The 27,273-nt window shown below is 41.5% G+C and overlaps 1 protein-coding gene across 4 annotated transcripts in view; it reads right to left on the reverse strand.

Annotated features, from left to right (window-relative positions):
- RUNX2 (RUNX family transcription factor 2) overlaps window positions 1-27,273 on the reverse strand; it is a 148,204-nt gene that overhangs the window by 48,728 nt on the left and 72,203 nt on the right. For all 4 annotated transcript variants that reach the window (XM_041750757.1, XM_041750747.1, XM_041750739.1 and 1 more), the window contains one exon: window positions 11,308-11,469. In XM_041750757.1, coding sequence (XP_041606691.1) covers window positions 11,308-11,469 — 162 coding nt within the window. The remainder of the gene's footprint in view (window positions 1-11,307; window positions 11,470-27,273) is intronic.

The following is a 27,273-nucleotide window of genomic DNA, read 5'->3' on the forward strand; positions in this document are numbered from 1 at the left end:
GGTAAATATACTCTTACCATGTGACCCAGCAATTGCACTCCACAGCATTTACCCAGAGAAGTTGAAAAGTTATGTCCACATAAAACGTACACACAGATGTTTATAGGTTCTAAGGTACTCACGCTATCCATGAAGTGCTACAGTGTTACTGAAGGTAGACTTGGGAGTAGTGGTAAATATATATTGCAAATCTGGGGAACCACTAAAAGAAGGTAAAAAGGGAAGTATAACTCAATGACAGGATAAGAACAGAGGGAAAGTAGAATCACATAAAATGTTCAACTAAAACCATGAAAGGAGGAAAAAGAGTGGAAGACAAACAATGAAAAGAAGATAAGGAACAGGGGCAATAAATAAAAAACAGTAACGAATATGGTAGATATTAATCCAACTATATCAATAGCTACTCTGAATGTCAATGGTCTAAAATGTGCCTTTTAAAAGACAGAGATTGTCAGAGTGAAACAAAAACCAAGACCCAACCAATGCTTCAAAGGTACAATACCTGTGACACCTACCAACTTCTAAGATCAAAAAAAAAAAAAAAAAAAAAAACCCTCAACTTTCTCTGTGAACTGTCCAGAGGGCCAAACTCTTTCCTTTTTGGAATCTTTCAGGTCAACTCTCCACTGTACGTTTAAGCAACACTGACACTGTATTGTTTTTCTCCTGTGTAGTTGGCGAGTTTGTGGGTTTGTTGTTTTTTTTTTTTAATGATGAGTACCACAACTCTATTATCAGACTTTTTCCTCTTTTCCAAGTCTGTTTTTATTTCCTTGGTGGTTTTTATTTAGAAAGGGTTCTTCTTAATTAGGTATGGATTTATTGTAACCACATCAATGGGTTTATTATTGATTTATCGTGAATCACTGCTCTTCTTGGCAGAGAGTGGAGTGTTTATAACCATCATTATATTTGTTATTATTATTCCATTAACTATAGCATTATTACTAATTACAACAGGGAGCTGGAATGGTGACCATTTTGATTAGAGAGAGAGCGGTAAACTCTGGATATAGGAACATCCATCTTGTTCTAGTCTACTATGCTGGACTGTATTTCTAAGTTTATCACTTAAAGCCAAAGTGTCTCTGGAAAAGATGACACCTTCCTGGAAAAGATGACACCTCTGAGATATTCAGGGACACTGGTGCCTGAGAAGCATTTTATTTACGTGACTTTCATGGATTTGAGATTCGTGAATTTCTTGAGAGTCACATTAAAAAAAAAATTAGATGTATAGTCAAATGGGATCCTAGGTTTGCCTCAAACCAAGTCTCTTAAATTCTGTTAAATACCCAATTTAATAATATATGCCTTCCTATACATTTTTTGAGAAAACAATCCAAAAAGGAGTCTGAACAGGACTTTGAACTGTTCAAAATAAAATGTCCAAAAATGACTTTGAATAATTCAAATTAAAGTGCTGTTATTTGTATCTTATCATATAGGATTTTAATTATATGGAAACTGTTTACTTGTTCAGTTACCTCTTTCAATTATATCTTTCCTTTTTCCTTTACAACTATTTCTATGTATTAACAGATCTAAAAGCAAACTTAAAATAATCATCAGTGTCTCTTTCCCCTACCAGCAGAGACAATTAATATTTCCTGAGAAATCGATGCTCATTAAAGTAACAAAATAATACAAAAACACAGAGGGTTTCAAAGAGTCCTGTTTTTCCAGAAAAATGTTAAAGTAGTAGCTGGCTGATACTAACATCTCAAATAACAGGCCTATCAAGAATATTTATATGTATATTCACTTTAAATGTACTGAACTGGTGATACATGCATATATGCATATATATGTAATGGCATAGAGCTAACAGTGTTGCTTCACTATAAAAGAGATAGTAAAAAATTCTATCATGTAAATATGCAATATGAAATTAAGCAAATGGCAATCGTCATTAGTCTCCTGTACAGCCCCACTTCTAGATGTGTTAGCAATTCCTAACAATATTTCCAGCATAAAGGACCCAAAAGCAGGCAGTACTATTGGATAGATTTTTCTGTCGTGAGCAAGTACTTCCCATGAGCATCTACTTACAGAGCATAAAACTAGGACTCAGAGACACTGCAGAGGGTTAGTAGGCTAGTCCTTGGCCCAAGGGAACTTTCCATCTAGGTGGGAAAAGAGAAGGTTTTCTCTATGTTCTTGTCCTATCTTAAGAAACATTATGAAACCACACATGCAAACAAGTAGAACTTTTGTTTTGCAGTCGAAAATATAATTGTTGAAGTAACTCAGAATAAAAGTATAATCTAGCAGAATGGAGCTGATTTTAATTTCCTAAGGAGAAGGCTTTAAGTTGCTTGGGCAGGAGGGCAAGAGATCACTTCTCACTAACATTCTGAGCATTGTTTGTACATTCCAGCATCTACACGTCTGGCATCACAGGGTAACTGTGTCATATTCGCTTATGTCCTCTCCTAAGTAACACTGAAAGCTTCCTGAAGGCACAGATGAGATCTTCGATTTTGGTTTTTGTTTGTTGCCTGCCTATACACATTATAATTATGTACCAAGTAGTTGCTGAGCTGACTTGATATGATTGAAGTAAGCTAAGAAAAGACTTCCCAGGTAGGAGGGAATGCAAGAGGCTACTACTATATTGGATGAGGCTATAAAACTCCAAGAAGTTCCTGACAGGCAGGAACTATTACTTGAAGTAAATAAGATAAAACCAAATGGGAATAACTATAAATGATCATACTTGGATCTGAAAAAATAACTGTAAAAGTGAAAAAAAAAATTCAGCTTGCCAGAAAATGGCAAACATGAGGAGACAGAGTGTAGTATAGTCACCAGAGCACTAAAGCCACCACAGTCTCCTCTAACAGAGGCCAAGAATACGGGAGTTTGGTTCTGGGCACCAGGCGTGAAGAGGTATACTAACAAACCGTGGTGTGCCAGGAGACCATGGACCCAGAGACCACGGACCCGGACAGGGAGTGGCAGGAAGCCCTATCATACAGCAAGGGTTTAAAAGAGCAGAGAGGATTGGGGAGAACAAGGAACGTTCAGTGTGGAGAAGGTAAGATGGTCAAAAATGTCAAAACCAGAGCCTTTCCTTTGTTTTAGAGGCATCGTTTTGCTTCCATTTACAGCTTAGTTAATAAAATTTCTATTATTTTCCCAAAAAAAGACTTTGACACTTTATTACATGATGGCTATAATTAATGTCAGACCCTAAATTAGAAATCAAAAATTCTATTTGATCATTTGGTTTCAAGCTGGAACTAAAGTATGTTTTGGCATTATTACCAACTGTTAGCAAGTTCTGGAAACAGATGCAGTCTTGCTATGTGTTCTAAATATGAAACACATTGCAGAGAGGCTCGGAGATAAAAATATATACTGCTTATGCACACTCATACTGTGCTATTTCCTGTCCTTATCAGCAATCAAAGTTCCTCCTGTTTTGTCCTTTCTTTGTTGTTCCAGGTGAATAAAATCATCTCTCTCCTTTTTCCTTTTCTTCTCCCCTTTTCTTCTACATGCCTACCGTCTTCTATTTTCCTAACTCCTCTCCCACTGAGAGTTGTCTCATTAAGGATTTACTGAGCACATGCTACATGCCCCAAACCATGCTCGGTTATAAGAATTCAAGACTATGCACGAAGCAGTCACCGTGCTTGAGAAGCTTACCTCCGGTAGAAGGTGAAAGGCGTGCAAGCAAAGGAAGGTATACATCACATGGGAGGTGCATCCGAAGCACAGAGGTGAGAAATGGATGGGCGTAGACAGAGTAATAAAGTCTGAGGAAACTGGTGGTTGGGGAAGGGATTCCTTTTGGGAAAGAGGTAGCTGAGATGGATGGACAGGGCCTGAGCCAGCAATGTGGCAAAAAGAGCTGGCAGCTGGCATGGAAGTGGGAAGTGTGCTTACAGAACGCCAGGCATCCTTAGGGAAAAGGAGCATCCTTTACCTGGGAGGGCAGCGAAGTGGCCAGATAAATGGGCTGTTATTTTTAAGCTGGGTCTGTTCTGTACTTGAACTGATAAGCATCATCACCTAAATGTACTGTTTAGTAAGCGGTCTACGGACAAAACCAAAGAAAAATATTTATTAAAAAATGGACCAAAAGTACGGAAAACCGTGATCTGGGCCATTTTTGGTGACAACTGCTGTGACAGAGGAAGTGTTTCCCCAGGAAGGAATGCATGAAATGCTTTCTTAAAAAGAAGGTATCATTGACAGAGTCAGTGACAAAAGGAAATGGGTGGTGGGGGTGGGGGGTATTCCCACGCCCAGGGAGAGCAGCTTTGATGTTTTAAAAAATAACATCCTTACAATAGAACAGTACCCAGTGGTAAAAAGAAGTGAGCTACCAAGTCATGGAACGATATAGAGGGACCTTAAATGCACATGGCAAAGTAAGGGAGAGAAACCGGGCTGAAAAGGCTACAAACTGATTCTGATTATACAACATTCTGAAAAAGGCAAAACTATCGAGAGAGGTAAAAGATCACAGCCTGGGGCTATGGGGGCAGGTGGAGAGGGACAGACAGGTAGAGTCCAGGGGATTTTTAGGGCAACAAAATTATTGTGAAGGACTCTGTAGTGGTGGATACTTGGCATTATGTATTTGACAAAACTCAGAGAAGTGCACAACACTGACAGTGAATGCTCACATAAACTATGGACTTCAGTTAGGAATAATATATCAATATATCGGTTCATCAAATATACCAAATGTACCACACAAATGCAAGAAGTGAATAATAAGACAAAATGCCAGGCAAGTAGGGTAGGGGGGGGGGGGGGGGCTAAGATCCCAGCTCTACTTTATGCTCAATTTTTCTGTAAATCTAGAACTTCTCTATAAACTTTTAAATAAAACTCCTCTAAAAAAAAATGAAGTATCAATTTAAAAACATATATATATAAACAGAGGATCTTTCTACCATTTTGAAGCCAGTGACTCAGTAGTTTCTCCACCAGCATTTATCAGATAAGGCAAACTTTGTTAGAAGTCCTAAGAGCAACAAACCCCTGGGCAGAGATCATCTCGCTCCTTGCACAAAATTTTGACACATGCTGATGGGCACTTCTGAGTAATTTGTTCCCATTGGCCCACACAGGCACAAGGAATGAACGGACACACACAGCTGAGGACAGTGCACAGAATCTTCAATGACAATGAAACTAAAACTCAGGTTCCCTTAGTCAAACTGCCTCCACCCTCTTCTTTGTGAACCACAGAAGCCACCGTGTCATTAAAAAATTAAACTTTAATAACTTTTAGTGAGGCGAGGCTCAAACTCCTAAGTTTTCTCCTACGAAAAGAAAGGCATTGTAGCAAATCTTTCAGCAAAATCTGTAGCCATGTCCTTGCCATCCTTGCATACGCATGAGCCCCTTCATTACTCAATCTTTTCTTCACATGTGGGTGGTCGTACATGTATCAAAAAACAAATGTTCACGAACATAGCTGACAAGAACCACGTGTAAAATCAGAGTCAGGCCACATACGCAGGTTCACGCTGAGCTTCCGTACCTCCCGTCTAACTACAAGTAACAGTAAATATCACACAGCCGAGTTCAGTCAGTCCTGTGAATCAGGCCAACTACCCCCACCGATCTAGTCGGAATGGAAACCACTTCCTGGGTCCTCGGCATCAATAACTCAAAACTCATAGTACGCCGAGGTCCAGGTACGCCCTGAACTTGGGACACCCACCTCCTACTCCCCAGCAATATGATAAAAACATCATCTGTTCATGTCAGTAGAGAGCCTATCTTTGGAGAAAGCAAGATGAATTTAACGTATAGAATGCCAAAATAACCCAACCAATCACAGCCGAGATAACACAGAGAAGACTACTTAACAACATTCAACTGGGAACACAGGGCTTGCCTTTGTTTAGGGTCTATTAAATTTAATAACTTCCCCCTCTGTGGCTTTAAACAGAGAACTTCTTCAAAATAAGAGTGGCTCCTATTAAACTTAATTACTTGCCCGTGGCTGCTGTGGCAGAGGTGTGTCTACGAAACAGGTGGCTCTTAATAAAGGAATGGTTCTGTAGTAAAAAGTAGATGTTCTAGTGTTTTATTATGGTTGCTTTAACTTTCTGGTTTATTAGTATTAATTGCTGGAGCTTTCCTTTTAACCTCTCTTAAGGCGTCACTCCCTCCTGTGAGTTAAGAGTGGCCCTGTGAAAATAAATGTCCACATATACTTGGCACATTATTGAAGCTGCTGGTTTCAAAACCGGACTCAGGGGACTTGATAGAAACTCGGTTATAAGGGACGTTTAAAAATGAACTGCATCAAACACAGCTGGGGTTGAAATCACACGAAACAACCCCTCCCGATAGGCCTTGAATGATCAAATGGGGTTTTTCCACTGACACTTTCTAGATTTTGTGGTAGTAGTAAAATAATGTTTAGTAACTTTATTTATTAGACTAACGCCTATTCTGCTGACCTTTGGAAATATTATAGTTTAGGGACTAAGAGTCATAAAAACAGAGACATCTTTAATAGTCCTGTGCAGTTGATTAAGTGGAATTTTTTGATATTTAAATATTTTGCAAGAAGAAATTCAAGACCATTTGCTGAAACAAACAAAAACAAAACATGTAACCTTCAAAAAGATTACAATTCTTAACTCTGTCTCACATGAAAAAAAAAGTCCTACAAATGTAGAAAAAAATCATCCATACAACCTGCATTGGCCTCTCTCAGAGTAACAAAAGGCAGACAACATATATGACCCTACTCTTATGTCTCTAACTCACGGATTTTACCTAAGAGACCTCCTGAAAGCATCAGAGAGGTCCATGGGCACAGTGACCAAGACCCCAGAAAAAGGACTATATGAATCCCTTCCATTTCATCTATACTGAAGAGCGCTACAGACTTAGGTCAATCTAAGCCAATTTACTCAGATGGGTGGGGCAGGCAAGGAGTCATCTGCAGTGAATAGACTTCTGTAGGGTCCCCTCCTTCAAGCTCATACTCTGACCCAAAAGTCAAAGAATCAAACTCAAGAAACAGTTGTTTCTTTTCATACGGGGTAATTACATAAAATACATTTTGAAAGTCTGTAATTATTCACTCGCCTAGTATTTTGTAATGACCTGCAGAAAAGTCATTATAAGCTTTGTGCCAAGCCTCAGGAGGGCTTTGAACATCTAAAATGCCATGGCTGATAACACGATTACCACGATAAAGACATACAATGGTCTGGGTTGTTGTCAGGCTTACTTGTTGTCCTGCCTTGCCACACCTTGCTCTTTGATAGAATCAGTGAGAAACAATTTTGACTACCTCCATATAGTGAATGTTTAGGATCGTTTAAGATGAAATGAGATAATGTATAAGATCCCTCAGGAATGGAGGATGCTACTTCAATACGGATTGTTATGTGATAAGCCACATTCATCATAATAAATAGGGGAGGAGAGGAAAACCAGTCCCCAGGGCTTCTGATAAGAAGCATTTGATTTTTCTAATTCAGCTGCACAGGAACTAAACCTTGTTACAATAAAGGAAGCCCTACTGATCAATTACATGACAATAATTTATTGTTTAGTCATAAACCTATGACTGTTGTTATTGTTTTTGTTATAATATCGAAGGCGGTTTAAGGTTAAGGAAATATTTCCTGAATCTTGGTATTGTGCCTGTGAACTCCAAGACATCTGGTGTGGCATCTTTACCTGCAGTAAAGTAGGGAGTGTGGGTAACATACCTTTCAATCATCTTTATTTAGACCTCACTTCCATGAGTGCCATGGCAGGGACAACACACTACAGCATCACTGTCTTTATTGTAATCCATTAAGGTCTGGCATTTGCAGCCACACTGGAAAAATTACTCAGCAGGAATGCCAAAACAGGAAGTTGTACGATTGGATTTTCTGAAGATCTTTAAGTATATTACATGTTGGTCTTTCTTTGGGATGGTCTTTTCGGATGAACTGGAGTATCTTTAGGAACAGTACTTTCTGAAAGATCTCTCTGGTTGCTCTTATTCCTATGATCCCTTGGAAAAGAATAGGATCATGCTATTTTCCAATGTTTATAACGAAATAGTTATTTTCTCTTACTGACCTTTTATGGATGGTTCCCAAGTGCTTTTAGCTCTGTAAACATTCATTCTAAATCTATACGATAATAATAATAAAACATTGAGTACTTCTCTGTGCTAGGCACTGTGTGCAGTGCTTTATGAATGCCATTTGAGTATTAACTCATTTAAATATTTAAATATTTCAAGAGGTTTTTTTTTGTTGTTGTTTTAAATATATTCTGTGGTGGATCCATTTTACAAAGCAAATAATCCCCTTTAAGAGTTCAGATTTTTTGCCTACTTGACTCATTTAAGCTAGGGCTTGCTTGCAAATTATATACAGATAGGCAATTTTTACAAAACAACTTTTACTTCATAATATCAGCTACAATCTGTGGAGCACATAGTGAGTGTGTGGTGTGTTGGCAGCACTTTACATAAAGCATCCCACTGGTTCCTCACAATAACCCTAGGAGATTAATATTATATCCCTATTTTATAAATAAGAAAGCTAAGTTTCAGAGAAGTAAGAAACTTGCCTGTTGTGTGCATGAGCTGGGATTCGAATCTGGATCTGAACCTCCAGTTCTCCCATACAAGTAAGGACTTCTTTCTCACCCATGATCATATGAGAGTATTTTTGTTTCCCCTTCATATAAGGAGATGAGAACTGAGTTCTCTACACAAAAGCATGAACTGCTCTGGAAAGCTTCTCAAAAAACGAACACAGGTCTGCCCTAGAGATGGAGATGAAGTTTAATGTTTAGGTTATCCATGTTATGGAGAGAAAGCATCCTTGACCCTAGGGATGGCTTTAGATATTGGAGGGGGCGGGGGTGGATAAGACAGAAACTATGCACTGGGGCACCTGGGAAGCCAAGTTCAAGGAAGGTCCCTAGGACCGGCCCCCAAAGAAGTGAAAGCGGCACTCACTCCAGCCAACTTGATCCCCAAGCCCACCGGGCGGCACTCTGGGGTGTGGACTCAGCCCCACACCCAAGAGGAAGGCCAGGTAAATCAGAGTTCCTCCAGTTCCCTGACAGTCCACATCTAGTTCTTTCTTCCTGTTTCCTCACATGCTGACCAGAGGGATTTTCTGTTCTCTTCCCTTTGATGTTTACACAGAACCTCCCACCCTGGCACCATGTTACTTTGCCAGGAACAACTCATAGAAATGAGGAAAAAACTGGACTGAACTCAGTTTTAAACTAGTTTAGAGCAGAGGCTCGTTCCTACCGTTGGCCTCCGATCAATATATGGCTGGACAATTAACCTGTTTCTGCTCCTACTGCCTCTTCTATGAAACAGGAGTTATGTTGTATTCATTTATGGAAAGGTTTTAAATAATTATCAGTGAATGGACTCAAGGTAACCTATTCTATATTATATGTGTAAAAGATTAATAACAGTGACTAGTCATTTATGGGGAATGTTTTCAGTGTTCTTTGCAATGGTTTTCAATGGCTTTCCCACTGAATTTTATGTGAATGCACCTGGGTGAGAAAACGTGGTAGGTAAGTGTCCCTATAGCTATGATCACTCCCTGAGGTTTGTTCCTCTAGGTACTGCCAGAGGACAAACAGCAAAATCTTCTTCAGCCACAGAGGGTTGTACAGATGGAAGCCCCAGAGGACCCTAAACAGAAGCAAGTTTGCACAAATCTGTCCTGGCAAAGTGTCATTTTGGCCCTATGTGAAACAAAACAGACTCAGTATAAAACACAGAAGGAATGACCAGAACTAATTCAACACCATCCAGCACTGTGCCTTTGATCCCACATCAGCCCTCATTCTCCACCACCCCCACCCAGGCCTTACTCATCCCTTCTCGTGTCTTTAACTGATGGTTGCCTAAAGGAGGTAGTAATTCCTGTCAAGGAAAATGATAATTAAAATTCTATCCTCTGCACAATCCCCCCCAATGCATACCATGTGATTCAAAAAAATAATACTCGCAGTCAAAATGGAAAGTCAACATGGTTTTCCAAAGAATCTCGTGGTTCTCCCTCCACCCCTCTTCTTTCCCTACTCACCCCTGCGGGAGTCCATCTGCTGTAGAAAATGTGAAGGCACTAGGACCAGAGAGCCCCTTCCTGCCATTCGCTTGAGAAACAAAGCCTTCCCTCCTCCCAAGCGGAAAGAAATAAAGGAGTCTGAACTAATCAAAACCTGCAAGCCTGCTGGTGGAGCTTCAGCTTGTCAGTGATGCGACTCAGTGGAGTGAGTAGAGGCTTCGAGCTTTGCAGAAGATGAGACAGGGAGAGAAACAGAGACAGAAACACAAAGAGAAAGAAAGAAAGGCATTAACCTGGCCAGGAGTCAAACAGGTGCAGAGAGCGCGACCGCTGAGAAGAGTGTCTGACACGTAAGAGGAGCCTACTGTGTGTGCCTCAGTGGGTTTACTGGTTTATCTATGGGGGCCGTGCTCCAGTCTGTGTGTCAGGGCTGCACTGAGAGATTTTCTTCCTTATCCACGGGACTCACATGGGTGGCCGAGAGCCCTGAACTGTTCTCCACTTGCCAGTGTGAAGCCTGTGTACGCTCTCTGGCTCTCTCTATGATGAATTCTCTCCACGACGGAGAGAGGAAGCCGCACTGTTCACCACATGCGCCTCCACCATGAGCCACAGGTTTCTGCAGGGCCTGTGGAATAACAGATGTGTGCGCACCGGGGCTGCCAGGGCGAGGGCGGGCGCTTCGTGCAGAGGCTGCGGCAGTCTGGGACTGGCCACTCACAGGCCACACGGGGCCCTTTAAGATCCTTCCAGGCCTCACCACACTTAAAATGACTAGCTTCTGATAAGGATCTGAAGTTTGCAGGTGTTCTCTCTCAGAACAAGTCAGCTTGGACCTGTGGGACTTAAGAGGCTCCAGAAATGGAAGGCCGCGCCATCAGTCCGTGATCTGGCTTACAGGCGGAGGTGGAGAAGAGAGAGGAACGCAAGCAGAGGAAGGCCTGGCCTAAGACCCTCAGGAGAAGGCCCCGGTGGAGACCGCGCCCACCGAAGGGGACACAATTCAGCAGAACAAAAGCTCGGTGGCACTGACTGTCATCTTAAGGAAATGATGCCAGCTCTGGCGGGTTTTCAGTCTTTTCATTTAAAAGGTTCAAGTACTTGATAACCTCGTAATCCAGAGGACCCGGTTTGCCAGCTGTCATCCCCTTGCCCACACGTCTCTGATAGAGTTACCGTGAACCTTGGCCCACCCTACAACCCCAGCACCCCCCTCCCCGCCCCCAGCACGGGAGTGGGTCTGTAGTTAAAGTATGGTCTTTACCTGAAATGCGCCTGGGCACGTCGGTGATGGCAGGAAGCCCCGTGCCCCGCGTGGAAGACAGCGGGGTGGTGGAGTGAATGGACGGGGATGTCATCTGGCTCAGGTAGGACGGGTAAGACTGGTCATAAGACCACGGCGGGGAAGACTGTGCCTGTCTGGGGTCTGGGAAAAAGAAGAAACATCTTTAGAGTACTGGCCACTTAGAACATGCAGCCCAAAACTGAGAGGGGATAAATCAAGAGAAAAAGGAGGATCCATAAGGACTACTGACTTCCTGTGGCCCCACCCACTCAGGCCCTGGATGGCACAAACCTTCCTAGACTTCCAGGCTGGATGAGTGTGACAACATGGGCCATGCAAAAGGACTATTTCTCTCTCACACATAAGGATTTCTATTTAGAAAGTCTAACGGCCATTTAAAAAACAATCTGCTCCAGTTATATTTACAAAGTTGAATTCTATTTATTTTGTGTATCTTCTCATCTTATTTCAATGAACACATGTTACTCTCAACTTTTTTTTTAAGTTAGAATTTCTTTGAACAATCAACTTGCTTAAAGAAGAGGTAGACTGTACTTTTCCCCTGTTGCGTATCCAGCTACTATTTTTCAGATGTGCTTTTTGGTTTATAAAGTACATGATTCCATGATTTCACTTTCTTTCCAGGGAGGTCAATGGATGGCACTTTCTACCAGCAGGGTCAGGAGGTTGAGGGTAGAGATGAGAACAGAGGTAGCAGCATGTGAGAAGAACACGGAGGAGGGCAGCCAGTTTTAGGATTCTCATGTTAAAGCTACCCCAGAAAATAACTTTTAAGAAAGAGACAAACTTAATTTCAAAGTCAACTGCCATTAAGAACTGAAAAGCTTCAGGGCTCCCAGGTGTCTCCATTGGTTAAGGGTCTGACTCTTGATTTCCACTCAGGTCTTGATCTCAGGGTTGTGAGAGCCAGCCCTGTTTCGGGCTCTGCATCGAGTGGTAGTCTGCTTAAGACTCTCTCCCTCTCTCGCTGCCCTTCCCCCATCCCTTCTCTCTCTTAAAAAAAAAAAAAAAAGCTTCATCACCATCCAGTTTCAATGTTAAGCATATGAGTTTCTGACAGTAAGAAAACAACCCAAAACAGAAAAGCAGGGATATGTCTTTAATCCTATTGGAATCTGGTTTAAAGATGCCACATGTTTGAAATACAGCCTAGTGTTACCTACAGTCACTGTAATAATAAAAATAATGGGCAGCCAACTTGTTAGGGTTAAGTGCTGAGCATTAACAGTATCTTTTGATGTATCTCTATGGGGTTTCCTGGAGGCACAAGCTCAAAGCCAGTTACATTTATCAAAAGGGCTTCAGTCTACAGAAGAAGAAAAAAGTAAATTTGCTCTATATTTCCAGTGTATATTTCAAACTGTTTTGTTCTTCTCAGAGGGCTAATCAAACAGAATCATAAGCAAATTTCTCTTAACTTTCTTTTTGCTAATTCCAAAATGTTTTGCTAAATTTTAAAAATTCGAATACACTGGGCTGTTCACAAGACAACATTGTATATTAGAATATTCAGGGACTTTTGAATGTGCAGAATTAGATTCAAATTCTGAGGCTTCTAGTTTCTAGCTGTGTGATCTTCAGTTAATTACTCAGCAACTCTGAGCCATCTCTAAAGAAGTGGGGGTAATTATCTCTGAATCACAGGGATGTGAGAATTACATTAGAAAACCGCGAAGAGAGGACCAGCACAAAGAGGCACTCACTAAGTACTAATACTTGTCAAGAAAGAAAAGAAAAGAAAAGAAAAGAAAAGAAAAGAAAAGAAAAGAAAAGAAAAGAAAAGAAAAGAAAAGAAAAGAAAAGAAAAGAAAGAAAAAAGAAAAGAAAAGAAAAGAAAAGAAAAGAAAAGAAAAGAAAAGAAAAGAAAAGAAAAGAAAAAGGAAAAGGAAAGGAAAAGGAAAAGGAAAAGGAAAAGGAAAAGGAAAAGGAAAAGGAAAAGAAAACTCTTGGTGACACAGGGTGGTCCCCAGTTAAAACACACCTGAATTGGCACTAATACATTTGGAGCACATTTAAAATTATTTCCCTAACACCTATTAGCCTCTAAAAATGACAAGCTTAATTTTTTAAAATGATCAGTATGTTTGAATAGTCAATGCAGGCTTATCACTAAAAATAAAAATGATTACAAGACACGGGTTATTTCTGAAGTGATTCCTCTTTTAAAGCCTCTTGGTTAAAAAAAAATAAAAAATAAAAAATAAAGCCTCTTGGTTTTTCCATACAATCAAAGCCAGTTAGTTTCAGCTATTTCTTGTTTATTTGTTCAATTCAGAAACAATATATTTAAAGGCTAAGTAGAACAATACTGAATCAAAATAATTAAATACATCTGAATATTTATCTGATGTTTACTATATCAACAGATACATAGGAAAATTCCATCCAATTCAATGTCAGGGAACATTTACGGGAGTTTGTGATTTGAATAAAAGTACAGTACTGTAAATGGTTAACATACACTTTTCTTTCAGAAACCTAAAGAGGACTTGGTCTTTAAAGTAACGAATTTTTGTGCTGTAAAATGTTCAAGGCTGAGACTGTAGAGATGGGCAACATTTCAAATCAGAGTCAGTGGTCCTTGTTACATATATGACATACTTCCTTATTTTAGCCATTAACGTAATTCATTACATTTCAGAGAAATGTAGATGATCTTCAGATGGGAAAAGATGCATTCCGTCCAGCCCTAGAAAGCAATCTCACAAAGTCAAGAACCTCTCTCAAGCCACATTTCAACAGACAAAAAGGACAAGAATCAAACAGATAAATGAGCAGGGCACACAGGACTCAGATGTGGATCTGAACTCTAATCTGACTTTACTGGATGACTTCCGGAGCAAGCAGTCTAACCTGTGTGTCTATTCCTCTACTATCATATGCTGTTAGCAGTAGTACAGGGCTCCCTGCCTAAAAATGGGAAAAAATACAAAGAAATGTAAAGAATGACTAAAATGATTAATGTTTAAACATGTCAGAGAGGAATCAGGGAACTTAATTTGGGCCGCATTTCGGTTCTCCCTTGTGTGGAGGGGCAGCCTGGTCCAGAGGGTAATAAGTGGGCTTTCCAGCAAAAGGGTTAAGCGTTGGAACCCTAGCAGCTCTGCTATTTATAAGCTTCATGGCCTTGGCTATGTTAGGGAACTCCTTGAATCTTAGTTTCCTCATCTGGAAATGAGTGAGTGTAACATGATAAAGTGAATATTGTGAAATGGTCATGGGCACTGGCTGGGCAGCCCAGACCCTAACTGTGCTGAGCAGTCCAGGCCATCACTGCAGTGAGCAAGCCATTTTAACTTCTGGGTCTCAACAGCTCATCTGTAAAATGGGAATAACGATGCTACTTAGGGTTAGGGTTGCTGGGAGCATTCTATGACAGGGGCCTTATCTGATGAGTTATCTGGCATTCCTGGTAAATATTAAGCACATAATAAATATAAGTGATTACTGCTATCTGTAAAATGAGTATAACAACCACCACCATGTTCATTCCAAAAGTAAATGAGATAATGGAAGCAAAGGCATTCATCAAGTGCTATATTAAAATGATTACTACTCTCTTTAGGAGCCCACAAGGTCAAGGCTCTGCTGTGTGACAAGGGTTATGTTTCTCAGGGTCACTGAGCCTTAGTTGCTTCACCTGTAAAATGGGTATGATAATACTATCTCAGAGTTGTTATAAGGACTAAATAATATACTGTGACAGACAAATCATCATTATCATTCAAAAATGTTAAAAATCTGGGATCCCTGGGTGGCGCAGCGGTTTGGCGCCTGCCTTTGGCCCAGGGCGCGATCCTGGAGACCCGGGATCGAGTCCCACGTCGGGCTCCCGGTGCATGGAGCCTGCTTCTCCCTCTGCCTGTGTCTCTGCCTCTCTCTCTCTGTGTGTGTGACTATCATAAATAAGAAAAAAAGAATTTAAAAAAAAAAAAAGACTAAAAATCTGACTCTAAACCATGCAGGGTGGCTGGGGTATCTAGTGTCATTCTTGAAGTTTTCCAAGATCAGACTCAACACAATTCATTGCGATGCCTGGCACATAGTTAGTGCTCAATAAGCAAACACTCAAGGAACCTCCCAGCGTGGCTGGAGTGAATAATGAAATTTTATAATGAAGTAGTAATTACTCATTCTCCAACTTCCATTTAGGCTCTAAAAGAAGTTGTATTAATGACATTTTAGTTTTTACATCAAATCACTGACTTCCAGGATATACAGTAGAACTGTGTATGAAAGGATAGTTTTGCTTTTAGTGGAGGTCCTTCCTGAAGACAACCAAGATTAGAGAAAATAACTTCTCACTATCCTTAACAAGTGAGATCTCTCTCCGGTTTTTTGTCCCAGAGGACAGACTGCAGAGCCCAGCCAATCTCTTTCAGGGTGACCATCCTAAGATTCTATGAGAATGCCCAACTTAAGGAGAGAGAGTTACCACAGAAAAATAAAACACAAGAACTACCATATGGGGTTCACTAGATCTCATAGAAATAATGTAAAAAGGGGACAGCAATCTCAAAAAAAAAAAAAAAAAAAGAAAAGAAAGAAAGAAAAGTAGTAAGTCTCCAAACACCCCAGGCCCTCTCTAATACTTTGTGAATGGTATCACCATTTCTGGCCTGTGTGATCTTGGATAAATCACATAACCTATCCAATCTTCAACATTCCTGGTGTGTACAATGGGGATAAATAAGGAGACCTTCCTCCTCAAGTTGTTATGAAGGTCAAGGAGCTTTAGGAGCTCACAAATGTAAAGAGCGAGCACACGGTAAGAACCCAACCAGCGTTCATCACTATTAAAACGTCTGCTCTACTGAACTTTCATTGTGTGTTTATGTTTCCAGCCCATAATCTCTTATCCTAGTAGAGGACAGTTTTTAGAAGTCTGTAGTTTTGAAGTCTACTATTTGGAAAATATATCTGTGCTGGTCATGTCAATATCCTTTATGATCATTTAACCTTAATCGTGTTCTTTCTTCATCTTGGTTTCTCCCAGAACAAGAAATTCTAATCTGTTTAGTGTATTTTTTTAATACTGTACACCTTAACTTTTTTCAAACTGTAGTGCGAAAAATAGCCATAAAATATCTTGATTTCCTAAATGCCCACTCACCAAGAAAACATAATCCCATCATAAACATACAATGATAGCATGTTTGCTTAGTTATGGACAATTATTAATGCTTACAGTAGAGAAAAGTCACCTTAACCTGATCTCACAGATGGCTTTGGAACTCAACTTCCTGAAGAAACCTGAGACTTCTGGGATTCGCTTTAAACTTGGGTGAGTCAGAGCAGGTGACAGATGGTTTTTAAGCATCACCAGCCAATCCTAAGGTTGCTACCAGGGACGAGTGCAGGGCCTTGCTCTGAGACAAACCTACTAATTACCATTCGCAAACAAGAAACTGTCTTCACTCTGACTTCAGGTCCCACAGGGCTGATAGAACCACTCTTTCACTCCACCCCACCCAGGGTTAGATTGAACAGTTTGTCTCTTTGACTCTGCAGAGGAAGGTACAGTGTCCTACACTCCAACATAAATAAGAATATTCTTTATTTTTGTGTCTCAGAGGATAGAAATGCCAATCGTAGTCTTGCTATTATGTCCTGGGTGACCTGTAACTACCTATTAAGCACCCACAAGATTTCAGAGGAACTTCCTTTCTCAGAAATTTTTCGAAAAAAATGAAAACCACTATTGAGCTTTAAATATTTTATGGTGTTCTTAAAACTGTAATTCACTATTTTTACATGACAATCCTCAGAAACAGTATCAATATTATTAATAATATTTATGATTATATTATAGGAATTCAAAGTACTGACATGTTTTTATACAGATATGACAATTTAAAAACAAAACCTTTGTTAATGTTTTTTTTTTTTTTATGTGCACATACTCCTTAGTGCTTGGGAAATCTGAAATCCTAAATATCACATGAGCACTTAAATATGACCGTACCCTATTTCTCCCTAAACTCCTCTGCTCACACCTAAAATGGGGGTTTTTAAAAGGAAGTTGTGATCAAATTTGCCCTGAAGATAAACTCGAGAGAGAAAATCAGGTCTTCCCTCTATGATGGGCCTGCTGTTCTCACAGCCAGGAAGTGACAAAGCAAAATGATTAAATGAGAGAGAAGAGAAAGCAGCAGAGGACCTAGGTAGGGCAGAGAGAGCTCCTACAGCCTAGATGAAACCAGTGAGAAAATGGGCCCCAGATCGAACTGTGCAAGCATGCCAAGAACTACCGCCAGGCACATAAGGTCAGGCTACTTAGTAGATATCTTGAATCTGTAACTACACCCTTCTAGAAGAAATCATGGTTTCCTTTGTGAGAAGAAACCAATTCTAGCTACTAAGAGTTCAGGTTGAATAAAAAGGAACCAGGCATTCGACATAAAAGATCCTTCAAAGCCGACAGAGAGGCAAACCATAAGAGAGTCTAACGATAGGGAACAAACAGGGTTTGATGAAGGGAGGTGGGTGGGTGATGGGTATTGAGAAGGGCACTTGTTGTGATGAGCACTGGGTGTTGTAAGTGATGAATCACTGAGTTCTACTCCTGAAACCAATACTGGACAGCCGTACGTTAACTAACTTGAATTTAAATTAAAACTTAGAAAAAAGAACCCATCAGCATTGGTTCTAACTGGCAGTCTGTCACAGACACAGCTACCACCAGCACTGTGCAGGATTGCTCCATATAGCTTATATTTTAAAAAGACAACAGAAGCCCAGAGGTCTGCGTACACTTTATAGTCCCTCTCCCAATTCATTAAGTCAAGAGCAAGGCTCTGATTTAGCTGACCTTTTTCTATCTGCAGAGTACAAATAGTCATTACTGCCACCTTAGCAGGGCTTTTGAGGGGCAGGGGGAAAAGGAGTTTTTGCATGCTGTTCTGGTGAACCAACAAAAAATTAATTCTTATTGTAAAAGACAGCTCCTGTAAGCCCATATGGCAGTGTGATGGTCTAAGGGACTGACAGGACACAAAAGGCCTTTCCTGCCTTGCTCACACAAGCAGCTGGGAAAGTTAAGACTGAGAAGATATAAACAACAATTAATTCAAAAATGTTCAAAGCATGTACCTGTGTCTTTAAAAAAACACTCTAAAGATAGAAATGAACCATGAAGCATCAATGTCAGAACAGACTTCATAAGGTCTCTTTCTAGAGTGGTGTTCCTTCTGCATGGGCTACTTGGGGATTGCTCCAGAAACTCCCATAACATAAAGTACAGAAGGCAACATACCCAGGAGATGCTCCCCAATGCTAATTGGAGAAGAGTGGTTCCCATGTCTCAAGGTGTCTTAAGCACCAGCCAAAAATGGAAACAACTACTTATTTAAACCTGTAGGTCTAAGGAGGGCAAGCTCTCTTCTTTGAGTAGGACCACAGTTTCTGAAGTTCAATCACTGGTACAGGGAAAAAGGAAGGAGTGGCCATTCACCTCCTAAAATGGTATATAAAGAGTCATGGCTCTAAGAGTAGCCATACTTTCCAATGACTGAAAAGCTAATTCCATGTCTGCATAATTGAACTCTAAACACTCCAGGTAATAAAAAGAGAAGGGGGAGGCAGACAGAAAAAAGGCACCCTAGGAAAATGAACTGACTCTAGGAAAATATGTAGAAGTCTTAAGTTTGAAAAAGTCTGAGTCAGGCTTGGGGGGACGGGGAACAAAGCAGGCTGAGAGCTGCACAAAAGGCCAGTGAGCATAAGTATGGAGACTCAGTGGTTGCTCCGAGCAGGCCTTCTTTTGTAAATACTTCGGTTAAACACGTGTAGGTGTGAAGAAGGGCCTGCTTTCCTAAGAATCACTCACAACAAGGCACACCATGCATGTGGGTTGAACTTCATGCAGAGATGGGAGGAAACAAGTCAACAAGGGCAAAGCCTGAATCAGCGCACAGAAGGCTTCTTCCTGTTTGTGGGGCCAACAGGCCTCTGTGTAACGTGACCCAGCAAGAGCCAATGGTTTCTGCCAAACTTTAGCACGTCTACCATCTACTGTGAGCACCTGCTGTATTTGGGAAACAGAGTATGATGAGAAATCTCCACATTCCCACCCCTCTTCCTCCACCCAGTTTCTACCCTAATCAGTACATCAGTCTGTGTAAACCTCAAATATTTCTTAAGAAAAACTGGGGTACTTAAAATGAACTCTGTAGAGACGCTACTAGTTTAAGATTATACCCTTTCCATTGCTCCCAGGGTCAAATAAAGCCAAGAATCTCAACAGAGAGAGGCAGGTTTACAATTTCCTATCCTCAACTGTTTTGGTCATATTACTATCATTCATAATACAAATACACTCACATCCATATGTACATTCATTCCCATTTCAAAACAATTTACACTAAACACCAAATGTTTAAATTCTATGTCTTCCCTAAGAACCTTTCTAGATAGACTGGATTTTTCAAATGAGCTCTCCCACTCACTTCTGGTTCTCTCGACTAATGGGAAACACAGCTCTTAAAACACACAGGCTCCTCCAAGCACAGGAAGAGCCTTGGACGGGTGGCTCCGGCACCAACCATGCAGTCGTGCTCCACTAATCTGCCTTCTCTGAGTCTTACTGCTTGCACCTGGACGATGAGAGGAGCACCTATCGGTTATGGCTAAGATGTTTCCCAGCTATGAAATGCTACAATTCTAACTACTCAGAAAAGTGGGCTCCCTACCCTCAGTCCTTTCTGGAGACAGTGGTTATAAGTGAAATTACTGAAGGTGGGTTGAGCAGATTTGGGCTGGCCATGAAAGGTAGTTAAGAGCTGTCAGTGGTGGTGGGTGGCTCACGTTAACAGAGAAGATATGGAGAACAGGATTTTGACTCCTCTTGTCCTCACCTGGGGCTTCCTCAAATGGACCAAGGTGGCTACCGGAATCATTTGGCAGAAGACCAACCTCACTGATTCACAGAGCTTTAGACTGAAATTTGAGGAGAAAAGAGCAGCACACTGTTTGGATAAAACTGGATGCTATGTCGGGTACACTGGGCATGATGAGTCATGTCACAAAGCAAACAATGAGAGAAGAAGAACTTAGTAACTGTTAGAAGACAATGGCAGAGAAGAGAATGAGAGATGATAATGTGGAGTCTAAGAGGTCACAGGCCACAACAAAAGGTTAAAAAAAGAAAACCAAAGGAAGTTGAATTAAGACAAGGTAATGAGAAATGCCTTAAAAGTATCACCAGCTTTTGGATGAATGGGACTCATAACCGTCTCATAAAAAATGAGGGGATTTTCTTATTTAGAAAAAACTTAATAGAAGAAACGAGAGTCTATACCACATGTCACACCTAATCTGTCCTCAGCAGTGGCATATCCCAGACCTCAATGGTAAAGCCAGCAGAGGGATGGGAAGAAGCTACACACAAAACCAGAACCTGAGATATGACGGAGATATGGTGCTGCTGGCCAGAGAAGTGAACTTCAGTCCAAATCACCACACTCAAGTGGGTGGAGTCAGTTCAGGTCAAATCAGGCTGATGTCCACATCCAGGGGGGCAGCCAGAGCAACTAGGATATTAAAGAAGGTCCCCAGGCATGGTGACTTCTGCTATCAGATGGATCATGGCATCCACGGTGCTAAGAATTATCTCCTGGTCATTCATTCACTCATGCAACCATTCATTCATTCATTCCAAAAATACTAACTGAATGGCCTACTGTGGTACTGTGCTAGCTACTAGGGAGGTTAATGGTAAATACAGACAGACCTAACCTCTGCCCCCATAGACTTTACAGTCTGGCAGGGATGACTGACGTGAATCAAAGGTGAGAAATACTAGAAAGGAGAGTCCTTGGCACCATGACAATGCCCTGTGGGGGACCCCAACCACACCTGGGGATCTAGCTTCTCTCATGATGTGATGTGACCATTAAGCCAAGAACTCAGTGGGCAAGCAAAGGTCCTGGAAAGCGGCAGGTAAGGTGAACAGGACTTTAGGCAGAGTGATCAGTGTGTATCAAGTTTATGGGATGGAGGCAACAAGGTTTTTGGAGGAGTCAAGAGAGCCCGTGTGGGTGGATTACTGACAAAAGGTTCAAAATCTCGTGAGAGGAGAAAAGGGGAGGAGTCAGCAGGCAAAACCTGCTGGACCACACTGGAGGTTTGGGGCCTTATCCTAAGTGCAGTGGAAGGTCACTGAGGTGTTTTGAGTATGAGGTGACATAACCAGATATGCATTTCTAAAATCTCCCTTAGCATCATAATAGAAACAGGGCACAAGTCCAGTCTAGGACTGGGCAAACAGGGAAGGGTGTACAGGGCAAACAACCGCTGAAATGGACTGCGGGGGGGAGCCCAGGAGCCAGACTCAGGAAAGCCAGCAAGTGGCCTGGGGCATTTAGCTGCCTCCACACACCATCTGACTCAGGACCACGGGGATGAGGCTCCTGGCATGCCTCGGGCTGGATCAGATCAGCTCTGGCTGAGCAGGGGGACCTCTGGTGATGGGCCTTGGGCCTGCCGCCGTGATCTGGGCAGACCCCGCCTCATCCATTCTGGTTCAAGGGCTAAAGCCTGGGCACCTGGACTTTTAACAAGCTCCCCAGGTGATGCTAAAATGCACCAAAGTCTGAAAACAAAGGACATAATTTTTACTGATGACCTTCGGAAAGGAAATTGACCCAGTGCTATTCTGATTTAATCTTCTCTATCAAGAAGGATCTTCAAATAGAATGAGCAAAACAAACATGCTTCAGAAGACACGAAGGCCCAGGAGAAGTAAGAAGACAGAGGAGAGAGACTTGTGCTTTAGACGAATTCAAGGTTCTGCTCCCAGATGAGTTCACCCCAGTTTTGCAAGAATTGTGGAGACCAGTAGGCAAAGGCTTCTTTTTGACAGAGCAGGGCTATAAAGTTTTATTAAGTCAAGTCTGTTTCCCCATAACTCCACTCACTACTAACCTTAGCTTTGTTCTCTGGCATTACGCCTGCACATGAGAGTCCTGAAATTATTTGAAGATTGTGCCTTCACGACATGACCTATGATAGTTGTATATTCGCTTATTCCACTCACCTCGTTTTGCGAAAAGCATTGCTACTGGTAAAATCTAAATGTCAACTAGTTTTTTGGAGCTTCTGTTGGTGATTGATGACCTGCTTGCAGTCCACTGAAAACACTAAAGTCACCTTCAACAGCCTGTGGACAACAAGTTTCTCACACCTGAGCTCCAAAGTAATGATCAGAAAGCAGAACAGGTTCACCAAAACCCATCTCCTAGGGTTACTAGAGCAATAGATTAGAAGAAAGCTCACCTGTCCATTGTGCATCTTGACCTCAGCAAAGTATATGCCTTATCTCTGATGTGATTTATAGCCAGTTAAAAGGTCTACCAGAAAGTGGTGGTTGAGATGACTTCTGGTCGGCTTTGAGAGAGATGTATCGTGGTAGATTCAAATTAATTACAATCCAGCACATTCATTAAAGTCTTTACAGAATTAGAAACAATGTTTCTAAGCTGCAAGATGAGATAAAGTTGTGAGGAACAGCCAACACACTGCATGAAGTTTTAGAATCACTAAATAATCCTAACAAGATGGAAAATGATGAAACTGAGTAAGAAAGAAAGTACAGTGCTGCGTTGGGTCAAGTCCAAGACAGGATGGCAGAAACCTGCCCTACAAGCAGCCACAGTGTGATAGAATGACAAAAAAGTTAACACTGATTTTGGATGCATTAAGAGTACCAGAAGACACCTTCCCCCGCCACTGCCCTGGCCACACATAGCTAGAGGACACTGTTTTCTCAAGGCAGCATCCAATGGAACCTCCAGCCATCACATGAGGAATAGTTGAAGGAGTAGCCAAGAGCTCCCATGTACCCTCAACCTTTCCACAGGACACCTACTTCCTGCCCAACCTGAAACTTAGGATTTCCCCGGATCTTTCCTCCTTCCTCCTAACTTTTCCACTTGCCTTATTCTCCAAAATCACAAGACAGAGCCAACTCCTCTACAGAAGTTCTATCTTTACCATGACCTACCAACCTCCTGAGTATCCCTCCATATTGGTAACTGGCTCAACATCTTCCTTGTTTCCCCGACTTGTACAAAATCCTACCAAATCCTAGGAGAGACTCATTCTCCCTGATGATCCACTACACTAGAGCCCACTCCCATTACCAAACTGCAACGCATGCAGGAGAGAAGCACGTAACTGTGATGGCTGGCTCTTCCAAATATTTCTATCCTTAGCCATCTCCTCAGTGATGCTCACCCAAAGCCACTTTCCTTTCCCATCATTCATCTGGATGACTGTTCCAATCATTTACCATTCTCCTTAACCTTCTCCCCTAAACTCTCACCTCCTCTCCACCTAAAACCACCTTGTCAGATTTCACCTTCCTGGGACACTCATTTTAGCTCTGAGAGTTTCAGAAATCTCCTGGTGCCTAGGTTTTCTTATTCACAAAACAGACTTCACAATATGGACTCTTCAGTAATATCTGTCTTAAAGACTGCTACTGTTTTGAAACATTAAAAAGCAAGTCTCTATCCAAATAAAGCCCTAGAAAAAAAAATCTGATGATCTTATGTGGGAGTAGGGACATACAATTTTGTTTCTGGAGCATTTATGCACATATCAAGATGAAGAAATGGAATCAAAATGCACCACCAGAGCATCCACTATACCAAACTGCATGCCTGACATGCCCCTCTCCTGGGTTGGCCTTGTAGGGTGAATATTTCCTCCAAAGCTAGATTCCTATTCTGATTATTTTGCCTACAGTCCATTGCAAAAGGTAAAAAGGGGCAAGAAAGGTCCCTAGGCAACTAGTGAAGAGGATAGACATGCATTTGTCCATATATACATATACATATATACACATCTGTGTGTCTGTATTACACATGCACACACATGTGTGTATATAAAGCTAAAACCAGATATTAAGCCAGAGAAATATAATGCTCTGGAAAAGAATGAAAGAAAGAAATCAAGACTTCCTCTGGGCAGAGACCCAAAGACCAGCTAGAAACACAACAGTCTTGGGGAAGGAAGGATAAAGCACGGCATTATGTAGATGGAGTCTTCTTATCACAATTAGACATTAACTATGCATCTTCTCTTCCAGAAAGGAGGAAATTACAAAGGCAAGTTTTTTGGAACTCAAGAAATTAATTCTTTTTGGAACACTGCCCCTCTCCATTTTTCTAAGAGCATAATAAAGCTCTTATGAGACCCCAGAGCATCTTCAGTTAATAAGGGATTCCTACTGACAAAAGTCCAGAGACCTTTAAGAAGCTGATCTGATCTAAGGACACTAACAGGCTAACAACTTGACGTGTTGACCACCAGCCTTCCACAGAGTCTTCCTGAGCCTTATTCTTCAAAGCCAGTCAGGCTGACCTCAAATTCTGCCCTTCTTCATAAGGTGGCTGCCAGAGCTCAATGGATGTGTAATTTTGTTCACACACAATTTGTACCATTTTCTCACATGGACTGTAACTGGTGACTCTTCTAAGGAGCTTGCCAGCTTACAAATGTGCATGGCAGCAGCAAATTTACTTGGATCTCCTGCGCAAACCATCCAAGGCAGAGAATGGGACAGGACTTTCTGATAACTTCAAAAATTAAACATTAGCACCACCAAAGTAAAAGAACACTACATTCAACAGCCTGCCTTTGAAGGCAGTGATTTCAGTTCCTTCAGACATAAGAGGCCTGCAAGTAAGTAAGACAATGGTGGGCAAAAAGCATGAGGCCTCACTCACCTCTCCCTTTCCCCATGCCCCACCACCTTGTCAATGCTGATGGCACCTGTGGTCACTCTTCCTGCTAACAGTCACTGAGCCTCTCTAGGGCCTCCGGCTCTTCTTCACACTTGCAGCCACTGCCCACTACCCCTGCCCCAGGCCCACTTCACCTCCCACTCTGTTTCACATTAAACAGTTGTGTGGTCACTGGGCATTTGAATACAGCTGTAATTTGAGACACACACTACTCAGCTGTGCTTTCCTATTTCAGAAAGGATTATGCTAGTAAATATTTCAGTGTAAGGCTGTGGGCTCAGGCCTGGGACAGCCAAACATACACAGCCCAAGCTCAGCTGGCCTAATTGGCTGAGATCCTCTTCATGTTTAAAGGCTTGTTGCTGGCAAAGGGAATACAAAGTTGGGTGGAAATACTTCACTGCAGTCAATGTAACTGCTGATAAGATGATTATTCTACGTGATGCCTGGCCAAGTTGCTTTTTGAGAGATTTCTAAAAGTATTACCTTGAATATAAATTCACGAAACTGTAATTTAACCACTGAAAACAATTTTATTGCATTTTAAAGCATGATTCAGATACTCCTAATGCATCCCTTTTATGAAAATATCATCCCTGAGGATTCTAAATAATATCCGATGGGGAGAAGAAAAAGAAAGTAGTCCCTTAGAATATGTATCATTTAGATTGCCAGCAATATGCCCGACTTGACAGGGATGAGGATGACTGCCTACTAAGGATCTACTAAGCTCATAGTCGATTATAGTGGCTGAAGAAGCTTTCAGTGAGTCATCTCTTGAAGACTCAATTTCTTCCACCTGTAAGATATGTATTTTTCAGAATTGTTTTAAGGCTTTAATAAGAACTTTATGCAAAACAAGTTTGTCAGTGGGGAAAAGCTGCATAAATGAAAGTCAGCAGGTTCAGAAATGGGAGGAAACAGCCTCTCATGCATCAGCCTCCAAACAGTGCTCATGGTTAAGGAGCATAGGACCCTGAAGCAGTGCAGATCTGGCTTTCATACCTGTATTTGCCACTTACTAGCTCTAAGTGGGACTCTGGGCAGGGTATCTAAGGCATCTGGCCTTTCAGACCCTCAGCTTTGCATAATAATGCCATCCACCTGCCAGAGCTGTTGTAAGGAGCACAGGAACTGACCTCATTACAACTCCTGGCACACAATATGCATCCAATAAAGAGTAGCTCACAATAATTCAATCAAACAGGTACTAGGGCGAGGATCATAATGGGTCACACTTCCTCAGGAAGTCAATGACCCATTCATTCATTCATTCATCATCAAACCAAACTCACAGAGCAACAGGCACTATGTATAATGGGGACATTGAGGTAAATAAAACATGGCCTTAAACTTTAAAAGTTCAAAGTCTGATGAAGGAGACAGACATGTAAACAAATAATTGTCACCAAATGGACCAGTGGTATGGGAGGGAGCTTTAGGTTCAGCCTGGGTAGGTTAGAAGAAGCCTGACAGAGGTCCTGGCATTTGATCTGAGTCTCAGAGAAATATGAGAAATGCTGCCATCCTTAACTCTCTCCTGGTCTACAGCAACAGCTTCCCGAATGATGACCCTGCTTCTACAATGGATTGTATGGCACCCATACAATCCATTCTTCACACAGCAACCAAAGTGACTTTTTAAAAACATGTACATTAGGGATGCCTGGGTGGTTCAGTGGTTGAGTGTCTGCCTTCGACTCAGGTAGTGATCCCAGGGTCCTGGGATCGAGTACTGCATCAGGCTCCCCGCAGGGAACCTGCTTCTCCGTCTACCTGTGCCTCTGCCTCTGTGTGTCTCTCATGAATAAATTTTAAAAATCTTTTTTAAAAAAATATTTTTAAAAAATAAATAATAAAGAGCATGAATATTAGATAATGTCATTCTCTTGTTCACATCCCTCAAGAGCCCCCCACTGCAATCAGAACAAAACCCAAGCTCCTTTCTAGGCCCTTAAAGACTCCACGTGATCCATTCCCTGCCTGCCTTTCTGTATCATTTCCCATGTCCACCTACACATGGACACCTAGGGGCCTCCTGCCCCTAGGCACACCACGGTCACCACTTTCTGAGGGCCTTTGCATGACTTTTCCACGGCCTAAAATGCCGTTCCTCATGATCTTCCAAGTTCTTCAAGGAACCCTGTCCCAACATTCTATTTTTTTTTTTTTTTTA

This window comes from Vulpes lagopus, chromosome 1 (assembly GCF_018345385.1).
Source record: "Vulpes lagopus strain Blue_001 chromosome 1, ASM1834538v1, whole genome shotgun sequence".
NCBI lineage: Eukaryota > Metazoa > Chordata > Mammalia > Carnivora > Canidae > Vulpes > Vulpes lagopus.